The sequence below is a fragment of the Merops nubicus genome, unplaced genomic scaffold (assembly GCF_000691845.1).
Source record: "Merops nubicus isolate BGI_N331 unplaced genomic scaffold, ASM69184v1 scaffold29619, whole genome shotgun sequence".
NCBI lineage: Eukaryota > Metazoa > Chordata > Aves > Coraciiformes > Meropidae > Merops > Merops nubicus.
In genome coordinates, this window is record NW_008629500.1 from 12,260 (window position 1) to 32,332 (window position 20,073).

At 40.3% G+C, this 20,073-nt stretch overlaps 1 protein-coding gene across 1 annotated transcript in view; it reads right to left on the reverse strand.

The window, feature by feature from the left end:
- Positions 1-20,073, reverse strand: part of PPFIBP1 (PTPRF interacting protein, binding protein 1 (liprin beta 1)) — a gene marked incomplete at its 5' end in the record, with an annotated part of 31,757 nt that overhangs the window by 8,984 nt on the left and 2,700 nt on the right. Inside the window, 15 exons of the mRNA XM_008947008.1 lie at positions 432-520; positions 667-778; positions 2,051-2,201; positions 2,866-2,994; positions 3,263-3,404; positions 5,785-5,817; positions 7,331-7,502; positions 8,625-8,654; positions 9,750-9,810; positions 10,972-11,025; positions 12,520-12,638; positions 13,482-13,627; positions 16,510-16,594; positions 17,294-17,355; positions 18,690-18,722. Coding sequence (XP_008945256.1) covers positions 432-520; positions 667-778; positions 2,051-2,201; positions 2,866-2,994; positions 3,263-3,404; positions 5,785-5,817; positions 7,331-7,502; positions 8,625-8,654; positions 9,750-9,810; positions 10,972-11,025; positions 12,520-12,638; positions 13,482-13,627; positions 16,510-16,594; positions 17,294-17,355; positions 18,690-18,722 — 1,418 coding nt within the window. The remainder of the gene's footprint in view (positions 1-431; positions 521-666; positions 779-2,050; positions 2,202-2,865; positions 2,995-3,262; positions 3,405-5,784; positions 5,818-7,330; positions 7,503-8,624; positions 8,655-9,749; positions 9,811-10,971; positions 11,026-12,519; positions 12,639-13,481; positions 13,628-16,509; positions 16,595-17,293; positions 17,356-18,689; positions 18,723-20,073) is intronic.

The following is a 20,073-nucleotide window of genomic DNA, read 5'->3' on the forward strand; positions in this document are numbered from 1 at the left end:
CCCTCCCCAGCCACAGACAGCTGTCTGCTGGGGCCAGCCTCTGCCTGCAGCGTTCCTCCCCGCTACCTATAGCAGGGACAGGGAGTACTTTTGGGACCGGGGCTGCTGCCAGGAAAGGGTTGGGGGCAGCTGAGAGGAGGTGAACATGGGAAGGGGAGAAGGCTGTTCGCAGAGGTGCATGGTAGGGCACGGCTTTTTGTGCTGTGGGGTGCAAAAATGGTTCCTGTTCCATATTGACCCAAAGAGAGCAAGAGGAACAGAGAGGCAGATACTGGAGGGTGTTATGTGAATTTAATATCCATGCAGTTGCAACAATAGGTACAGTAAAAGCAAGTCTCTCTGGTCTCACTTGGTCTCTAGTGAGGTATATCAGCATGCATTAAAGTGGGAACACGAAAGAGACGTCAGGAAAAGAAAAGCCAATTACTCACCACGCTCATGTAATGGAGCATTCGGCCATCCACTTTTCCTTCATCAAACTGGGTCTTATACTGGGGGAGGCCAATGTCATCCAGCCACCCTAAAGCAGAGGCAGATGCTCACGTTAGTGTGGCAGCCAAGTTACCTAGCACCAGTCAGTGTTGTTCTCATTCTTTGAGCCCCGAATGAGCCATGATTAGGAACCCCTATCTAAAACTGGTGTTTCAGCATGTAATAAAATCTTACTCGTAACCCAGTAGTAATCCAGTTTGCCATGATTGTTTTCCTCTTCAGACCCGAGTGCCTGCAGAGCAAGCTGAAGTTTCTTCCGATGCAATGGGTGCTTTATCCCAAGCTCCTGTGAAAAGAAAAAAAGCAGCAAACCTAGATAAAATACTGTATTTTATTTCTCCTTCTGCTAAATTACAGCGGTTTGAGAGACTCACACTGTACAGTGCACTCGCTGGCAACCTGGCAGATGTATTTTCTATTTGCTGAATATCAGCATCATTTTAGCACATGCTCAGCACTGGGAAAGGCCAGTGCACTGTGGTGGATTAATTTCAACACATGGTGGATTCCAGACTGTATGAAAATGGCAGCTACATTATTCTGATGCAAGGTTAAAAACAAATCTGAAAAGATAAACCATGTTAACATTCAGAAGAATACTTGATGGGATTACTTCCTTCCCACTTAGGCAGGTAAGGTTAAAAAAATTATTTAGTTTGACACATATGAAGGTCTCAGGAATTTCTGAAATGTGTTACTGCTGCCACGTGTGTAACACCTGCCCCAGTTTAGTTGCAAGCACAGCCATTCCAGGATCTCTTCCGTCCCATACACACTTTCACCAGTGGTTGCTAGTTAGTATTACCTCTGATAACACTATTACAAGCTACTGTGTCCATACTGCACTTCTCTTATGCCAGTTGTAGTGTTACACAACTTTGAATTAGCTCATTGCCTGATTGAGAAAACAGGCTTACTATTTGGTGAGGAGAGTGATTTTTTTAGAAGCTGAAAATTCAAACGTTAGTAAATACCGTGGATCCAAAATATAAACTGAATCAATGTTTCTTTCAGTTTCTAGTTAAAATGTTTTACTTTGTCAACGTTTCTAGCTCATCTAAAAAAAGATAAACAACTGTAATGATTTAGACAAAGAGACTGATTGCCATGTGTGTAACAAATCCTCATGCCTCTTTGTGTGAAACGGGCTGAAAATATAATCAGATCAAACCAGCTGTTCTTACACTCTTCTCACACAGGTACAAAATACCTGTACCGTACATGAGGGCTAACAAATCTGGGCTACAAATCCATATGATAATGAGGCATGGTTGCATGCATATTTTTAGAAGGTGGCATAGCTGATTGATATGTCCATGCTTAATGAAGTTAAATCATATACTTGTAATTATTAGTTTCATGACAGAGCATTAAATTTCTATAAAACTTCAACTATAAAGAAATGGATTCAGCATCACTGCAGATGACACTATTTTAAAAGCTCACCTCGTTTACATTTTTTTTTTACTGGATGCACACTACAGACACAGTTTACATGCACAGAAATAGCAGGGTTTTGGTACATTTAACTGGAAGCAGTGTCTCCAGTATTTCTCACCTTTTCCAGATCCTGCTGAGAGGCCTGCAGAAGTGTTTGCCCAGACAGTATCCAGTGTTTCCCATTACTTATATAAGAGCCTAGCCCTTGGTCCTGGAGCCAGCTGCAAACCTGCTCCTTCGTCCACTTTGCAAATGGCATGTCCAACTCACTAGAGAAGATTTCACCAAAAAATAGATTGATGAATCATGTGCCTCCCATCTCCTACTCTCATACATACCAGTAAACCCAAAATGTTAAGTCTAATTCACGAGTACTTTGTGGGAGCTGTGAAAAACTCCAGGCGAGAACGTGCATCACGGTCATCACTTAGGTGAGGCTCATGAAGAAAAGGGTGTTTCTTCTTCTGAATCACTAGCACCATGAAGTGCTGATCACTGCTCATCTCCTGCCACTATCACAATAAACATGGTCTATTAATACTACTGAAAACAACGACCTCTGCTGCTTAGCATGGCTAAAACTCTGAAGTGAGACCACAGTGATTCCCTTTATCCTTCAGTCCCCAGTAGTGCAGCAGGAAACTTACTGGAGCAGTATCTATCACTGCCATGTGAGGGCTGATGCCCCGCTTCACCTGGCCTCACAGCTGCACTGCTGCAAAGCTGTAAGCAAGGAAGGCTCCACTTGGCAGCAGGACCCCACCACCTAACCAACCTCAGTCCTACAAAGACTGTCTCTCTAAGGAGGAAATGGCATGGATTCACCCGTTTCCATTTGCCAGGGGTGGGGACATTCCATGTTGGCACTTTTATTCGTCCTTGCTTGACAGGGGCTTCCAGGAAGGCATCAGCACTTTGCACCATTTGTCTTACTTGTGAGACTGCCCCAGGTCTCGAGACCAGCCCAGTCGTGGCCCTGCAGTTGCTCTGGTCCCTCCTCTTTTGAACTCCGTTTCGGACATGTCGTCTGGGTTGAAGGTGGTAGACTGACTTCTTTTAAGTCTAGTTTCAAGGAAGAAAGTATATTCACATTTGGTTAAGGAAAAGGCATGTTGCAAACAATATAGGCAAGCTCTCTACAGTGTTTGTAGCTCTTCTACCTGCCACAGACCTACAGTTAGCTCTTCCAAATGTCACACCGGCTCTTGCCGTTGAGTTAGTAAACCATGGAGCCACATGCTGGAGTGAGAAAAGGGGAAGACCTGTTCCCAGCAAAGCCACGTGCAAGTCCCAGTTTCAGAGAACAGAAACTTCTCATTTTTTTACTTACTTTCCAAATAACTTCTTGATCCCTCTGGCTTTTTTCTTTGAATCTGGAGAAGGTGGTGTCATCTGTAGACTATCCATTTCCCTTGGGCGAGGGGGCAAGCCAGCCAGGTCCAAGTGATCTGCAGATCCCTTCTCTGTTTCAGCTATTAGAAACCAAAAGTTCCATCAAGACCCATTTGCGAGGCACATTACAAACACATTCCTGAACTTGGAAATAACTTGCTGAAATTATCAAGAGCTATCACGTTAAGGAAATGGGGCAAAGGAGGATATGAAAAATCCAGGAACACGTGTTGTTTCCCCTTCATGGGCCTAAATGGCAACACTCCAAGACAATGCTCTGCACCAGTTAAGTGCCTTGGTTCCAAGGTGGGCAAAAAAACCACCTCATGAATCAATCAGTGAATTACACTTCAAGTTTCCTTTTCCTCAGGGAGTGATGCAACAGTCCTTTCACAGACAGAGCTGAGGCATGCAAATGCCCAGAAACAATTCAATGCCATTGCAAGGAACCGAACCAAGAGTCCCCAAAACACAGAAAAAGAAATAATTTCTGTGTAGGCATCTTTCCTAATAACCTGCAGTATACCGTATATCCCCACCCAGGAAATTCCAGCAACAAATAACACCTGCTTCAGGAGCAGAAAGGCCGTTTCCCCCTCACTTCTGCAAATTGTGGAATATTTTGTTCCTCTGCAGAGAAATACTATGAACTCTACACTCTGTCTGAACTAGATCTTCTGAGTGATGCACAAAACGTCTCTGATTGGAGACCCTAGACATTACCACCCATCCTAAAAGCATTAAATCTTTGATCTGTAGCTGTTGTTTTCTGTGACAGTGAAACTGAGGGCTTCTGTCCCCAAAGGGAAGTTTTCACAAAAGCTAAACTAAAAAAGAAGAAAACCATTTTACGATCATTTAAAAGGAAAACTAAAACAATTGCACTATCTACTAGGTTACGTAAGCAGAGATGTGCCAGCAAGTGCCAGATAGCTGAATAAAACAACCATGTGGAGGTTATGTCACTTACTCGCTGTGGAAGAGTGAGAGCATGAACCTGACAGATGAAGCAGCTGTGGCAAGGCAAGGCAGCCTGCAGCAGGCCTGTAACCACTTTTACCATTTTTCAACATGGCTGTGTAAATGGATGCCCATCATTTGGTTTTCAAATGGACTCTCAGATTTCCAGGAGAAAACCAAACAGGTTACATGAATCAAGGTAGAGCATGCTGGGCTTGTGGTCTCAAGCCACAGAGTTTACACTGATGTGGCCACAACATGCCACCAACAGCAACAAACTGCTGACTTTGGCAGCATATCTTTCTGCTGGGCAAGGTCTGAATGATTCAGTCAGAATATATTTAAACATGTCCCATTTTCTACCAGTGCTTTAGATGCTAAACCTTGCAATTCACCTGAAGGTCACATAAAAGATTGTCTGAGCTCTTTGGTTTGGTTTGACCTCTATCAAATATGGGGATCCTGCCAGTGAGAGACAGCACTAATGTCAAACCAGGCTTTTGCATTTATGTTTTTTGTTTTACTTGTACAAGAAAAAGTGCTACTTTAGAAAAAACACATTTAAACATTCTAGAGAGAGAATACTAGGACATGGTTGGGTTCATTAGTAGCAGAGATTTGCGGGTATTGCAGCATCTGCTCCTTGTTCCTCACTCCCTTTCATGCACTGACACAACCTCATAGAGCAGTTAACACTTAAGGGGCCACAAGGGAAGGCCCAAGAGGATCCAGAGGACTTGGTCTCTTTGTTAGCGAGGGGCACATGAGGTGGCTGTACAATCACCCTGACTGACACAGCTTTCCTTGCTAAGGCAGGACCCCTGCAGATCTGACCTGCCCTTGCCAGAACCACCCAAGGAAAGTTCAAATCACAAGACTGGTTTTTACTATGGGGATCTATCCCCATTTGCCCCAGTTATTTCTCACTCATTTATTATCTAATAAATATAGAATCACTATGGTTGGAAAGGACCTCTAGGATCATCAAGTCCAACCTTCATCCCAACATCTCCCTAACCACTAAACCATAGACTCAGGTGCTACACCTAAATACATCTTAGAAGAGGAATTGTGCATCCTTCCCCTCAGAACTCCCCTAAGTGAGTGCCTGGGAAATACGTCTCATTCCCTGCTTTGCCACCCTTTAGGCTGTTCCACGGGCTCCAAGACAGGTGACAGCACAAAGCTGCCTCTGGTATTTAACCATCACTCTTTCTCACCTGCTGCCTCAGTTTGTGGGTAACTTTGTGCTCAAAGTTATGGCAAAGTTCTCTGCAAATTAACCCGCAATCTCTCATTAGTAGCAGTTACTGAGAAACGGCACGGTTGACTTTTAGCAGAGTGCAGATGTTACATGAAAACTCCTTTTAGTGATGGACCAAAGTTTCAATGCAGAGCTCTGTTGTCTAGTTCTGGTCTGAGAAGTGTGTGGCTATAACCAGCTGTTAGCAGAAGCCACAACACAGCGCTGGTACAGGCAGACATGCAGGATTACTGTACCTAAAGTAGGTGCACTTGCACTTCGACTGCGATCTTCAGATATCCAAACAACGCACATAACCACATGCAGCACAACAGGAGAGAACACGCAGAGGGACAAGGTAAAACACAATTCAAAACTTACATCAGTAAAATACAAGACAAAAGGAGGGAGATAAACGAGACATGTGCCACACGCACGCACTGCTGAATTCACACAGAGATTAGGATTTACCAATTCACTGTTCATCTCCCTCTCACAAAAAAAAAAAAAAACAAACCAAACGCAGTAGGGCTTTATGGTGGAGAGGGTAAAACAGCACTGCAGTCACTTCAGTGCAGGGAAGTCACTTGCTCCATGACACATTGGGCAAGTGCCTCACATGGGCTACCATGAAGTGGCAAGTATCTGGACACCAGCTTTACAGGTGGAAGCACTGAAATCTGCATAAGAAATAACTTACTCAAACTCATAAGACCCTGATCTAGAAGGTCCATCTTCCAATTCTTTATGATAGCCTCAAGTACTTCACTTTGTTAGACAAATTCATTTCAGGATGAAACGAGAGATTACACAAAAGCACACATGAAATAAACCAAAGCAAAGGGTCTAACCTTCAGAACAGACTATGTACATCTATTCCAAGTAAGCTAGCAAGTTCCCATACTATACATCACAGGCAGAAATGAACAATGTATAATAAATGTGTAGGTACATTATTTCTTTTGAATGGATGTTTAAAATTGTTTTTGAATACTAAGAACAGGAGTCTCTTCTGCTCAACAAAGCAGAAAATATTCTCCTTCAGGCTTCTGAAAGATAGAGCTAAATTCCTAAATCTCATGCACGAGGAAGTCAAAAACTTTAAATGAATGGCAACAGATCTGATGCACAGACTTGCCTGATGCTTGAATTGAACAGTGGAAAGACTGCTATAGCTGAGCAGTGAACGCAAGTAGAATTTCAGCTGGTGGCAACAGCAACTTCTTTGTTAAGCAGGGCATTTTAATTCTTTGTCATGTGCAAATGTCATCAAATAACAATACCAAAACAACCCCACCTTTATTACAGGTCCAATAATTAACATGAGCTTGAGTAACTTGTCAATCCCATTCCTCTTTTGCAAGGCTGCTTAGACACACATAAAGATGAAGATGGAGTGCTACTGCCTCATTTCTGTACATCTGAAAATCTTAAAGATAGACCTGAGTATAGAGCCAGGGGGGAAAAAAGCCCACAAATCCCATGTGTGAACTACTACCAGACAGCTAGCACTTAAAAACTACAGCAAACCACTACAAGATTCCCAGGGAGATATCACAACAGAAGCTGAAACAGATCAAATACTTCATTACATCAGTGAGGTTTTCTTCTGTTTGTGTCTGTGGTTTTTTGGTTTGTTTGTTTGTTTGTTGTTGCTTGATATTTTCCAAGCATGCTACTGAGAAAAGTGCCACCAACTCACAGTGAGACTAAGGCTGGCCTTTCTCTTTCTTAAGATAGTTACAGCTGTTATTAAGACCCTTAAAAATACAGAGAATCTCCATGTAGATTCACAACACTTACCCAGATTGGGGGCACTCGCAGTCCTCTTGTTATTTTTTATCTTGAAAAAGCCTCGTCCAAATGAAGATCTGGCTTTACGGGTACCAAAACTATCCTCATCGCCTGTGCCACCACGAGAAGGAGACTTTGGAGGGATGGTTGCAAAACTATGACTTTCCACAGGAGGTTTAACCTGCTCAAGTTAGAGAAGTAAAGATTCAATATCAGGGAATGGCAAAAGGCCTTTTGAGACTGCAAAGTGACTGTTGACAGATAGTCTGGAGAATTACTCTCATTTGTCACTACACGGAAACAGAATGTAAAAGCCACAAAGGAAAACATAAACAAGATCCTAATTTGAGTATGTTCAGAACCCAGGATCACTACCACAAACTTCTAAAAGTAACACATTTTCTGTAAGATGTTTCAGTTTCTGCAAGGCTGGCTTACAGGTGTGGAAAAGGTAAAAATACAGTCCTGGAAGAACTTTTTGAGCTTTCCAGGGTCTCTGCCTCCCCTGTTGGTAGCTGTAGGGACAGTGGGACACAAAGAGAGAGGCAGCCACCCACAGGATATCAGTTCTCTGTCAAGTTTCCGACAGCTCTTTTCATCTATTGCTGCTCTGCAATTTCGGAATTAATGGATTAATTGACTACGTCCACTGCCAAAGCTGAGAGAAAATTAATTATCAAGCAAGGAGTCTAAACACCAGGACAGACACCAGACATACAAATTTAAAGTAGCAGTTTTAACCTTGACGGCTGTTTCACTGTCCTTTTAAAAGAAGTAGGCAGCAAAGCCATTCACAATGCAAATATGATCCTTTGGATTTTGATGAATTGATACAGCATTCACTCTACAAATCGTGTCTGTGTATTGTCTCTATCCACTTGTCCTACAGGTAGTAATTGCTGCCATAGGGCAATGACAGTCTCTTTTGGAACACCGTTGCAACTCACGGAAGACATTTGGAAAAGTGAAAGGTTACTAAAGAGACACTAATCAAAAGTAATTACAGTGTCAGTATTATACTTAATGGTTAGATTTGCTAATTATCTTGTGATAGAATATGTGGGGGAAACAGTATCTTAGATGGCAACCTTATGCTCAGCCAGACTGAAGAATAATCTGTGTGTGAGACAATATAAACCTGAGACTGCAGTGATGGTGACAACCATCATATCCTTGCTGTCTTGTCTGCAGGTCTGCTATTCCCCCCTCTGGAACTGCGTGCCGTGATTTCACACCACTTTCAACACCACCTCACTGTCTGCTTTTCTCCATGTTCACATATGAGTGTGCACACATACATTACCTCTGTTGGCTTCTGTGCAGAGTCTCTGTCCTGTTTGGGGAAGATTAAGAAAGACACTTTAAAAATCATTGTTTGCAGCCAGTATTCAATTAATTATGGTTACCCTGAGTAATATAAAATATAAATACTGAAATAACCTTCCCTGACTAGTTTTTCCCCAAAAATATCTCTCTTCAGAGGTGTATTTCACAAAGATTAATTCTTGCTTTCTTTGAGGTCAGTAAGCTGTCATGAAAATATAGTTGCTTCAGTTTACTTTGTAAAGGATTAGCTGTGAACATGATTAGCGATGTGCAGTCTGTTAAGGCATTAATGGGCACAGCTGGCTGAGGGAACCCAAAACAGAAATCGGACAAGGTAGAAGCCAAGTAGGTAAAACATCCACAGCCTCCACTTCTTGGCTGTCCAAACACACACACAAAACCCCTAATCCACGAGCTTTAGCTCTCATCATCATGTTCTGGTTACATTTTCAGTCCTGTCAACATCCCTCCTGAGCTGTGAGGCACAGCTCAGCAGATTGGGCATCAAGGAACTCAGAAGCTTTGAGGAGTTTAGGCTGTCAAAAGACCACAGGAATTGCACTGATTTAATGACATTTTTAGAGGCTAGCTGCTTTTGGTCACTTCAGAAGGGACCTAAACTGAAGCTGTCACCAGATATACAAAGGCTTAGTATTTTGTTGCCAACCATTAAAACATTCACCCTACCCAGACTGTATTTTATAATGCATTAATTACATGGACTTCCAAAATCATTCACCTTAAACACAAGTAGGAAGCAGCAGTGGGACTTCCTTTCTTCTTAAATCAGAAAAGTATATCAACCATAAAATAAAAATACCTCATTATCTGAGGAAAAAAATAGTAAGTCGATTTCAGGTAAATGCCTCATTAAAAAAAAATATTTAAAAATAAAAACCATCTGTTCCTCTTTGTGTTTTCAAGGACAGCTTTTCTCCTTTAATAAAATCTGGAAGATGTCACACGTATACAACATGAAGAGCCCTACTTTGACTCAGAATTTCTCAGAAAGCAGCAACAGAGTGTCCCCGGGGTCACTGCCACAACAGAGATACCTCCCCGGTTTGTAAGGGGATGGGAGGAAGTAAGAGACCAAACCAACCACTTCGGATGTCTCTTTTCTCAAACTGCTCAGACTGCTGGACTTCTGCAGTGAAGAAGTTCTGAAACAACATGAAAATCAAGGCAAGTTACTGGAATTAAATTTGCTAAGATAAGCACAGTCTCACTTTAAAGTGAGAGCTTTCTTGAAAGCATTATCACACATGATGAGATATACTAAAATAAAAGACATTTAGAATTAAGGCAATCAATGCACTAATAAGAGCCCAAACCATTTTCTGAGACACTAAAGAACCTCCACATTGCAATTAGTGCTGCTTATGCTTCAGTGAGATGATGCCTACCTTTGGGTATTTTCAGCTTCTTATTTAACATTATATTTTCAGAAGCACAAGTTGAAGTTACACAGGCAAAGGAAGTGATATAAACTAAAACTATGAAAGATAATATTTTTAGTAACAGGCTTCTGGCTAACTTAATCCTTAAAGAAGTCAAACGTGTGTTTTAGTATTTTATCTTCAGTTCCATTTTCCATTTTGGACCAATGATCCCCCAACTTATGGTGGGTTTTACGGTCCAAAACAATTAAGTCTCGTTGAAAAGAAAGTTAGTATTAAAGTTTTTCCTGCAACCAGGTATAAATTAAGAGTAACTTGACTGAATTTTACAAAGTTACCTGTTTTTAAACTAACATAATAAGGGGAGTAGAATTTGGCTTTAGGAATACTCTCATAGCACTTACTACATCACTCAAAATAAATACAGCTGCCACATCTCAGTGTACCAGACAAACTTCATTGACTTGGGTTCCTTACTAACAAATTGCTTCAAGTTCATAAAGAGTCCTACTGATTGCCCTACCGAATGAATTTACATAGCAGAATTTAAAATTATTTTCTCATTATAGTCAGTTGATCACCTTTCCCTCACTATCAAAAGAAAAAAAAAAACAAATCACATGTGCATTTGCTACAAAAAACTGTAAATTTCCAAGTATATTAACAGTCTGCTACCCAATTAGAGATGCTTCACAGTGTAAGAGAAATAACTGTGCATATGCACAGATAAAGCACTGGAAAATAATGATGATAAAAACACAATATATAAGAAGAAAACTACCACCAGCAAATATAATCTTGTCTAGAACTAGCTGACATATTTACATGTGTATGTAAAATATATGGGGGTGTTTGGTGGGGTGGATGTGTTTCAAGTCAACAGTCATATATTTACATGTGAGCATTTTTAATTATGATACTTACACTGGATTATCACACAGCTGAGTTTCTGGGGAGGAACCTGTTGATCTTCCCTCACTGTAAAGAAAAAAGAAGGCATTTGGAGATCCCATCCAAATACCTTACCAATACAGAAATCCTATTACCTCAGCCTGCTTTGAGCCTGTTTTCACTTCATCTGTTATGGTACTAACACATGGCAAATTTTCCCCTTTACGGTGACGAGTCTTGTAAAAGATGAAGGACAAAGGTAAGCTCAAGAGCTCCAGGAAAGACAACTCTCATTATAAGTTGATTACAATACTGCACTATTCAGCTTAAATAAGTGCAGAGGTTACAGCATGTACAAAGTCTGCAGCAGCACCAAGTCGTGGAGGTCACTGGCTCCCTGTGAGTCACCTACAGTGTGGGGGGTTTTGCTGCAGGTTAGTGACATAATTTTTTCCAAGATGGGCCAGAGATTAAATCTCTGCTGATGATGGCTAGAACTGCCTAAGGCATAGCACAGCACAAAGCAAGCAAAGCTGGTCTTCTGGATAAGATGCTTTCCTTGCCTGGAACTGGAAAAATCACACATTAAGTTTTGCTTGCACTGATTTTTTTGCATCAAGATCGATGACGGTTTTAAGCCAACAAGATTTCCTCACTTCCAAATTCTTAATATTTGATACTTAGATAAAGCCAGGGATTTCAACCCAGAAGAAAAAAAACTAGCACAGCCTCTGCCTAGCTGCAAGTCTGGTATGCTTTTCAATATTCCTTGCAGTCCCAGTCCAGATGTGCAAAGGCCCAGTTTCCCCATCAGGGCAAGGAGGGTGCAGGCTTAGAAACAACACTGGAGGAAGCTGATGGCCACTTCGCACCCAGAAGGCTGCTGCTGGGTTCAAGCATGGGTTCCCCTGCATGCCACAGCCCTGGGGTGCAGCCACACATCCCCAACTCAGCTGCTCTGGGATGCTGTGCCCACACATTTCATTCAGAATGTCAAGCAGGGTTTTTGTAATAGCAAGCAAAGAAGTATCTTTGCATTTCACCATGACAAAGGACAGCAGCAAGGATATGTCTTTCTCTGGTCACTTGGATTTCCTCTGGGGCTTCATTAACAGCTCAAGGTTAATGCCAGACACTCCTCTTGTTGCAGTTTTGGCAGTGCCTTACACCAATCTTTAGCAACTGTGGAAAATGTCTGAATGCAAATCATCAGGAATTCCTTTGTGCTAGCACAGGCAGCACTATCTCAGCCAGACCTAGATGATGTAAACCTAGGTAAAACTTATTCTGTGTCACTCATTATACTGGATCATTTTATCTCCTTCTGTTCATTCCTTGCAAAGCAACTGGTATAGAGAGCTGCTACAAGCAACAGCAACGAAACTAATACTTGCTTACTGAAAAAGATTTCATCAATGCATGTAACAAACATAAGCTTAGTTTGTTATATCTAGTCAAGTGAATGCTAGCCTTGCCTAACCAACTTAATGACTTGACAATACAATAACTGACAGATTATTACTTACTAGACGTCACAGAATATTGGATTTACAACTGAAAAATACATGGAAACAATAATACCTCATTTCACTTGCAGGATCTTGCCTAGGCTGTGTTTTCACTTTCTCTGCAACAGTTTCTGGGCTCTTGGATGTTGACGAAAAAGAAGGGATTGAAATCTGTAAAATACTGGGGTGGATCTGTAAGGAATTCGAAAAAGAATGAAGAATGTGTGTTACACTCTTTTGAGCCAAAATTAAGCAGCCATAAATGAAAAGAAGAGAAACAAACTATGAAAGGAAAGTTATTTCTTTCTTTCTGTTGTAATATAATTATTTACTACTTGAAAGATGGCACTGAAGATAAAACATGAATCACTGCAGAGATGAACTACAGCACAGAAAGAAATTTCAAGTCTCCCAAAGCTGTCTGCTAAACCGATCTCTACCATAGACCCTGTGAAGTTTAGTTCAACTTCTCAGGTTTACTCCTGTCCTCAGCCATTCAAAGAACAGCAAAAAGCTGCTAAACACTTAATTTAATTTTCTTCATAGTGTATTTACACAGCTTAGTTAGTTAAGGCAAGTCCCTGCTCTGACTCACAGTTTTAAGAGAAAAGATCTACAGTTTTATTGCTGGAAAATGTGATTATAAAAATTGGAGATTGCACCACAACCTATTTATCATTTAACTGAATGTATTTAATGACGATTGCATCCTTTTAAATGCTCCTAAACCAACTATATTTGATACGAAAAATAATTTGACAGGAAAACCCATTTCATGACAAATACAGCTATTTGCTGCCTCTGATCCCACTCAATGATTAAGAAAAACAAATTTAACTGAACTCAAATTCTTCAGTAGCTTTCACATGAAAGCCACATCCTCCAAAATGATACAAGACATTACTAAAAAGATATGCAACCCAGAAAAAAAAAAATCTTTTCAGAAACTTGAGTCTTGGCAACTGCAAATATGAATCCAGCACAAGCAACGTTCTCAATGAGTGATGGCATTAAATAAGGAAGAAAAAAAGATACCTCTTCTTGAATATTCATGTTAAACTCATCGTGGACTGGAGATGGTGTTACTGGGATTTGGGATGGGTCAGTTAGACTTGGTGTGTCAAATAAAACTGTAGAAACAGATCCTGAATTCAAGAAGTCTTCATTGTCACTTTCCTTGCCTGAAGGGAGAGAAGATGGAAACTTCTTGGCTTTACTTCTGGATACATGATGACCCTTGCTCCCATGCAAAGCACAGCCTGTGTGCTCCTTTATGGACCAAGAAAAGAAGAAGCTAGGATTGCTTTCTTTTTAGGACATATTACAACAGGAGAATGGGAGTCATTGCCAAACATCACTTCCCAATTCAACAAAGTTGGAGCAGAGGGACAACATACATCTGACAGCAAAAAGCCCAGCAAATTCACTCAGGGCATTTAGTGGGATCAGTTTCAACAAACTGGAGTAGTTATTTCCTGTCCTGTGTTCCAGAAATCCATACTAAATAATTCTTCCTCCTTTTTTACTATGGAATCAAGTCTGCCTGAAACTTAAGATGTCGCTATGGTATCTTCAAGTTACCCACAGGAAAAGTGCAGCCCACTCCACAAGCACCTAGCATCCATTTTTAAGTGACTACAGTATGTTTACAGACTGCCACAAACTGAGTGTGTCTCATTTAGTTAATGCTGTAGCCTGCATCAGCATCTTCTGCTCCCACTGAGCAAGTGTGCTCCTGAACTGCCCTCAGTACTATCAAAAGGCTTGGATTTCCACACCTGTCATTGATACTGACACTGACAAGAAAAAGATAAGGACAACCAATATGTTCTAAAAAGTAAGCAGAAACTGAGCACTAATTTCAAATTGCAAAAGAGCTCATAGAAGTAGTAGCCCAAATCTGTTCACAGCAAAAACTCTGTTGCCCATTTTTCACTGCCTGAACTCTCTGTCCATGTTCCATGAACTGACCACAGAGCAGCTCCCAGAGACTCAAGGTCTGTTTTAATGTCCTTCTGTCTTTGAAGGCATAGCACTGCACGACAAAAGCAGTATCTATTTAAAGAAAAAAAATGCTACTCTAACACTCAGCATGGTATTTTAACCTCATCACCACCCTTCCTTTCCCCTCACTGATATTGTGCTTTCCTAACCTTGCAGATGAAGGACAGCCAGCTGTGTCCTTCATGCCCCTCAGTGGTTTTGAGGCAGGAAAAGCCCTTACATATCAAAATCCAAAGCACACAGAGCGTTTACAGCCCAGCATGCTCTGGTACATGCCAGCTCCCATCCAGGTTTACATCCATGACACCACACTAAGAGAAACTGCTTCCTGAACCCACTGCTGCAACCAAAGGGCCGCAGTGCTCGTTGGAGAGCAGGACAGGCAGCTGGAGACCATGGTCAAGGGCTTTCACGCGGCCCTGAAGATCAGATAGTGACCTCAGATTGAAGGACAGGATCTTCTTACTGCAGTCACTGCTTCTCTGCAGGGATGGCATCTCAAAAGCCAAGCAGAAGCAAAAAAGGGCACCAGGAACCTCTCTTTTCTCTGTGTCTCAGCCCCAGTTTCAGCAACATGTCCAGATAGGGCTCTGCTCTCCACTTTTCCTACCTTGACCCAGGAGCCCAAATATGAATCCACCACCACAAAAATACACATTTTGCTTCCTCACTCATTTCTGGCTATTGACAATCTTCACTCTTTGAAAGGATTCCTGGGGGGTCCTACATCCCTTTCCTAGGAAGGTCATCGAACTCCAACATTTGCACAGCCAACAAAGGCCACAAGCCCTTGTCTGTCCTAAAGAAGCTCAGGCAATGAGCTCAAGTTAATTCAAGTTCAGTGGAAGGCTGGGTTGGCTGCCTGAGGACTCAGTGACAAAGGAGGTTTCCATAAGGCGGTAATACAATGCCATGGAACGCAGACTTTTAACTTGTGTATATTTTATACAACCATACCTTATCAGAATGCCAATGTCTAAAATTTCTCAGGGAAAGGTCTTTCAGAGGACAATGACCTATAAAATGCAGTGTGAGTGCTGAAAGAGGATGATGCATAGGAAAAAAAAGCTACCAGGCCAGGATTATTCCTGTAAGAGAGATGCTAATTTTCTAATGTGCAAATGTTTTCATCTGAAAACCCAAAACCATTTCAGTGTAACAGTCTACATGTGTTTCTTTTGATTTTCTTTTAAGGGAGAGACATAGGGTATTCAATGAAATTATATCAAACTGATGACCACTTCAACATTTATTACTTTTGGGGATCCTGGATTTAGCAACCTCCACTAGTCTTGAAATATATGGAATGGACTATTACATATTCTGATATATAATATAGCTACTATTTAAGCCACATGGTTAAGCTTATTATCTGGTGGCCAAGAAGGTACTTTTTTACAGGTTGTGTGTAAAAAAAGACTGATAGGAAAAGCTAGCCTGGCCCCCACTTTGGTAAAAACGGAGAACTTCACAGATGTGACATGTAGTGGTTTGTGAAGGCTTCACTACATGCCAGAAAAGTGGTATGTCATCACAACACAGCCCTGACAGCACATTCCACTCTGCTGCAGACATTTTTGCAGCTGTCGGGAATTGCTGTTACAGCGTGTGCAGCCCTTGGGGTGGTGCTGGTTTGGCTTGTAGGAACATGCATGCTCAGGCACTGCTCTGGTCAGCTACCAACCCCTCCCCCAGGAACACATGTAAGATGGGGGAACAGCAATTTTTAGCAGTTTTAACAGCCAGTCCTGAAAGGCATTTCAGGACCGCTGGAAAGAGCCTGCAAGCTTATTGTATTCAACTAATTTTACATGGAGGAAATAAGCAATGTGACAATAATAGCTATTGTTACCAGATGGTAAATGGAACAGCACCCAAATGTGCCGCTGCCTGGACAAAAAAGGCAATTTACCAGTTCACACCAGTTGAAGAACTGGCTTTTACTCCACCTAAGAGATGCCTCCAACAACAGTAAGTCTAAGACTTGATATAACCCTACCACAATGCACCCCAAGTTTAAACAAGAGTAGAGTTTAATTCTGTTTTGACGATACAATACCTTTTTTACCTTGAGCCAGTATCACCATGTCTTGAACTTTCTTGTACCTATTCAGAGACTGCCGGAGCTCTTCTATCTTCTGATCCTAGAATAAAGGGAAGTTGTGACTGTGCTTCTTCCTTCAGCAAGTCAAAAATAAGGAATACAAATACTAGTCATTCTTCAGTTTAACTGGTTGTGAGACTTAAAGAAATGGGAAGGGTAGATGGGACAGGACACAGAACTCTGAGAGGCTTTGAAATATCACAACTTCTATTTAGCAAAACCTATCATCTGGTTAATCACCGGAGCTGTCCCAGCCTTGAAAGTGGACTTCAGCTCCCTTGTTAAGTCAAAGGTAGAGTATAATGAATTTGCCATGTAGAAAGAAAGCAATAATGAAAGGATTTAGGGCCCTGGTGATCAAAAGAAAATGTCCTACAAAACACCCATGCATATGAATGCACAAAACCACACATGAAAACCATTCATACTTTAAAGAAAGCCCTTTTGGAAACCACCAATAGGACTTCTATGGAGCAGTTCACATTTTCAGAACATAGTGTAAATTGCAGTCGCACTGAATTGACAACACAACAGTATAAAGACTCTGTGTACATGTTACGTAGCTCATAAATTCTCAGTTATAGTCCCTTAAAGGCACTTCAGTGCTCCCGACTATAGTGAATCATTAGCTGTAACAAATTTGATTTTTTTAACTGAATTGTGGTAAGTTCATATGTGGAGATTTTCTTAAGAGATTTAACAATCTGATGAATGACTACTGAAAAAATTACTTCATTACCTTTTCTTCATTTGCTGCCATTAGAGACTCTACTGCCTTCTTCATTTTCTGTACCTCTATATCTAAAAACACAATACAGTTCTCTAAGTCAATTTAAATAACAGCACAAAGAAATAAGAAAAATAAAAAAACTACAAGCAACTCAGTAATATCTAAAAGTAAATTTACAAAATAAAAGATAAAACATTAGCCAACTAAATTCTGTTTTAGATGGAAATATATAGAATACTCTTTACCCTCAAAATTTGTTTTCAGACATTTTTATCAGGGAAATGATGAAATTCAGGAAATTTCCTTACTCACCCCCAGTCTTAGGAAAATGGAAAAGTCAAGAGAAAAATTACTGCTTGACTTTCACTACTTCCACCTTTCAAATAATCAAATAACAGCAAAACAATAAGTCCCCCAAAATATAAAAATATTTACATATTTTTATGTAAAATATTTGGAGTGCAACAAAACACATCCTCATTACAACAGTCAACGAACACCCCAAACTGCATCTCAAAAACTCACTATACAAAGCAGTAAGATTAATGGATATGATGAAGAAAGCATTGTGCAGTGGTACTTAGTCTTAATCCAGTAGGAATGGAGAAATGAGGACAGCACAATGGAATGACACTAATATATGCTGTGATAAGCAGTCATGCTAGAATAAATATTGTAGTTCAGACTTGGAACAGGTCCCTAACACAAACAACAGTGTTCTGTGCTTCATCCTTATACACAAGGAAGTATAGATACATGGAAACATGTATTTTCTAACAAGGTTTGAATCTGGAGGTGTTCTGAATTAGAAATTCAAAAGGAATGGAAATAAGCTCCACTTTAGCTAAAAATCTGCCTTGCATAAATGAAGTAAATTTTAAATTTCATTACAAACATAAGCAAGTGGCCAGATTCACAGTCAAGAAAGCATTCTACCTTGTTTTAACTGTCTAAAATTTCTTGGAAAGCCAGTAGTGGGAAGAACATTTTCCTCCTTAATGAAATGAAATACGAAAACAAGCTGCCGGGCTGGCTTTCTAGATGAAGGACACTTAGACATATTGGGCTACACCAGCAATCTGTCCAGTTCCAATGACTTCCACTCAGTTATGCTAACTGAAAATCAGGTTTACTGGATTGTGACTGCATTTGATTGAGAGAGGACTGTTTTGTGAGTATCCATAAGACCACATCTTTGTCTATCAGCTTTTCTTCAGAAAAATTTGTATTTTAAGTGTGATATATCCAACTTTATTCTCAAATTTAACTCTAAGTATTATTAAGGGTTAGAGATGATACAATGTAACAATATTTGCTAAAGCAGTTTTGCAAACACATGCAGAAAGCTATTTTGGAAAGCACTTCTGAAAAACATACGCTTATGGAAAGACACCAGAAACCTTACTTTTATCTTTGAGCTTCTTTTTACAGTTTTCATCTGTGCAGGAAAATCCACTGAATTTGAAATTAGCACGAAGGTTATGGCATTAAATAACTTCTAAAGCAATATGTATACTTAATGGGTCACCTATTCCTTATATATTATTGCAGAAGCCAATGAGTTCATGGTTTCAGCCCACACTCCCTGGGTGCTAATGACACAAAATAGTCTCACTGCTCTCATACACAATTGCTTGTCTCAAGGATATATTTTTGAACTGTACATTTTCACTTGTGACCCCTCAGAAAAGGCTTATGCCAACAGATTAGTCTTAAGCTAACACTTAATGCTTTACTGGTAAAAGCCAGCTAAGTGATAATGTATGCATATTTGTTCAGAAAGCACAATCCAGCTAATGAGGCAGATAACCTGTGTTAGCTGCAAATATTGGTCGAAGGCAGAAAAAACATTGTTGATCATGGCAGAAGATCTCCTGCTAACCTATAGCAAAAACTAAATTAAAGCTGAGAACCAGAAAGTAAAGAAGTTAAACATTCCCAGGAAGAAAAGCCCCATATAAGTAATCATAAATGCAAGAAAGTCAGGTCTTGTTCACATTTAAATTTTCTAAAAAAAGAAAAAGGAATCACAGCTCAATGTGATCACTTTTAGTGATCTTATGCAATGGTTTTAAAACAGATCATTTTATTAAACAGAATTTGACAATCTACACACATGTTCCTCCTTGGGTCAGAGGAGGAGACTAATTAATCTGTTCTGGCTTTATTTTTCTAACAAATGTACTTTAATACCACAAGCTTAAAATCAGCAATAACTATCAGTGAGATATATTCAAGGTGAAATTGCAGCATGTCAAAAAAGCCCATGGGAAATTTTTGTGATGCTTTAAAGAATAATCTCTATTTTAAAATAATTTCCTGAATCTGAGCTCCCCGCAAGTAAATATTGATTTTGTTTCTTCTTCGCAAGCAAGTAAAACAATTATCTCACATCGTATAATTTCTGTGCTTAATTTCAAGCTTAATTGGGATTTAGACTTCACAAATCCAAAACCAGTCCTTAATTTCACCTACTTATGGCTAGGTCCACATTGAAGATTTGATGGTACACATCCCACTTTGGTTTGCAGTAAGGCTTTTCCCCTTCCTTACTAGTAAGCGGTGTACGAGCAAAGCCCAGCACAGATGTTCCCAACACAGGAAGTTTCCTTCTCAATATAATCTTTTGGGGGAACTTGTTGAAATTAGTTTAAGGATTTCATTGCCAATATAAAATGCATCTTTTATGGTACCACGCTAGTAATGTAAAGAGCTAACTAGGGATTACTTATGCTACTTGAAAGTTGATCAAGAACTCAATATGATAGCAGGTTCAGAAGTTGCATCAT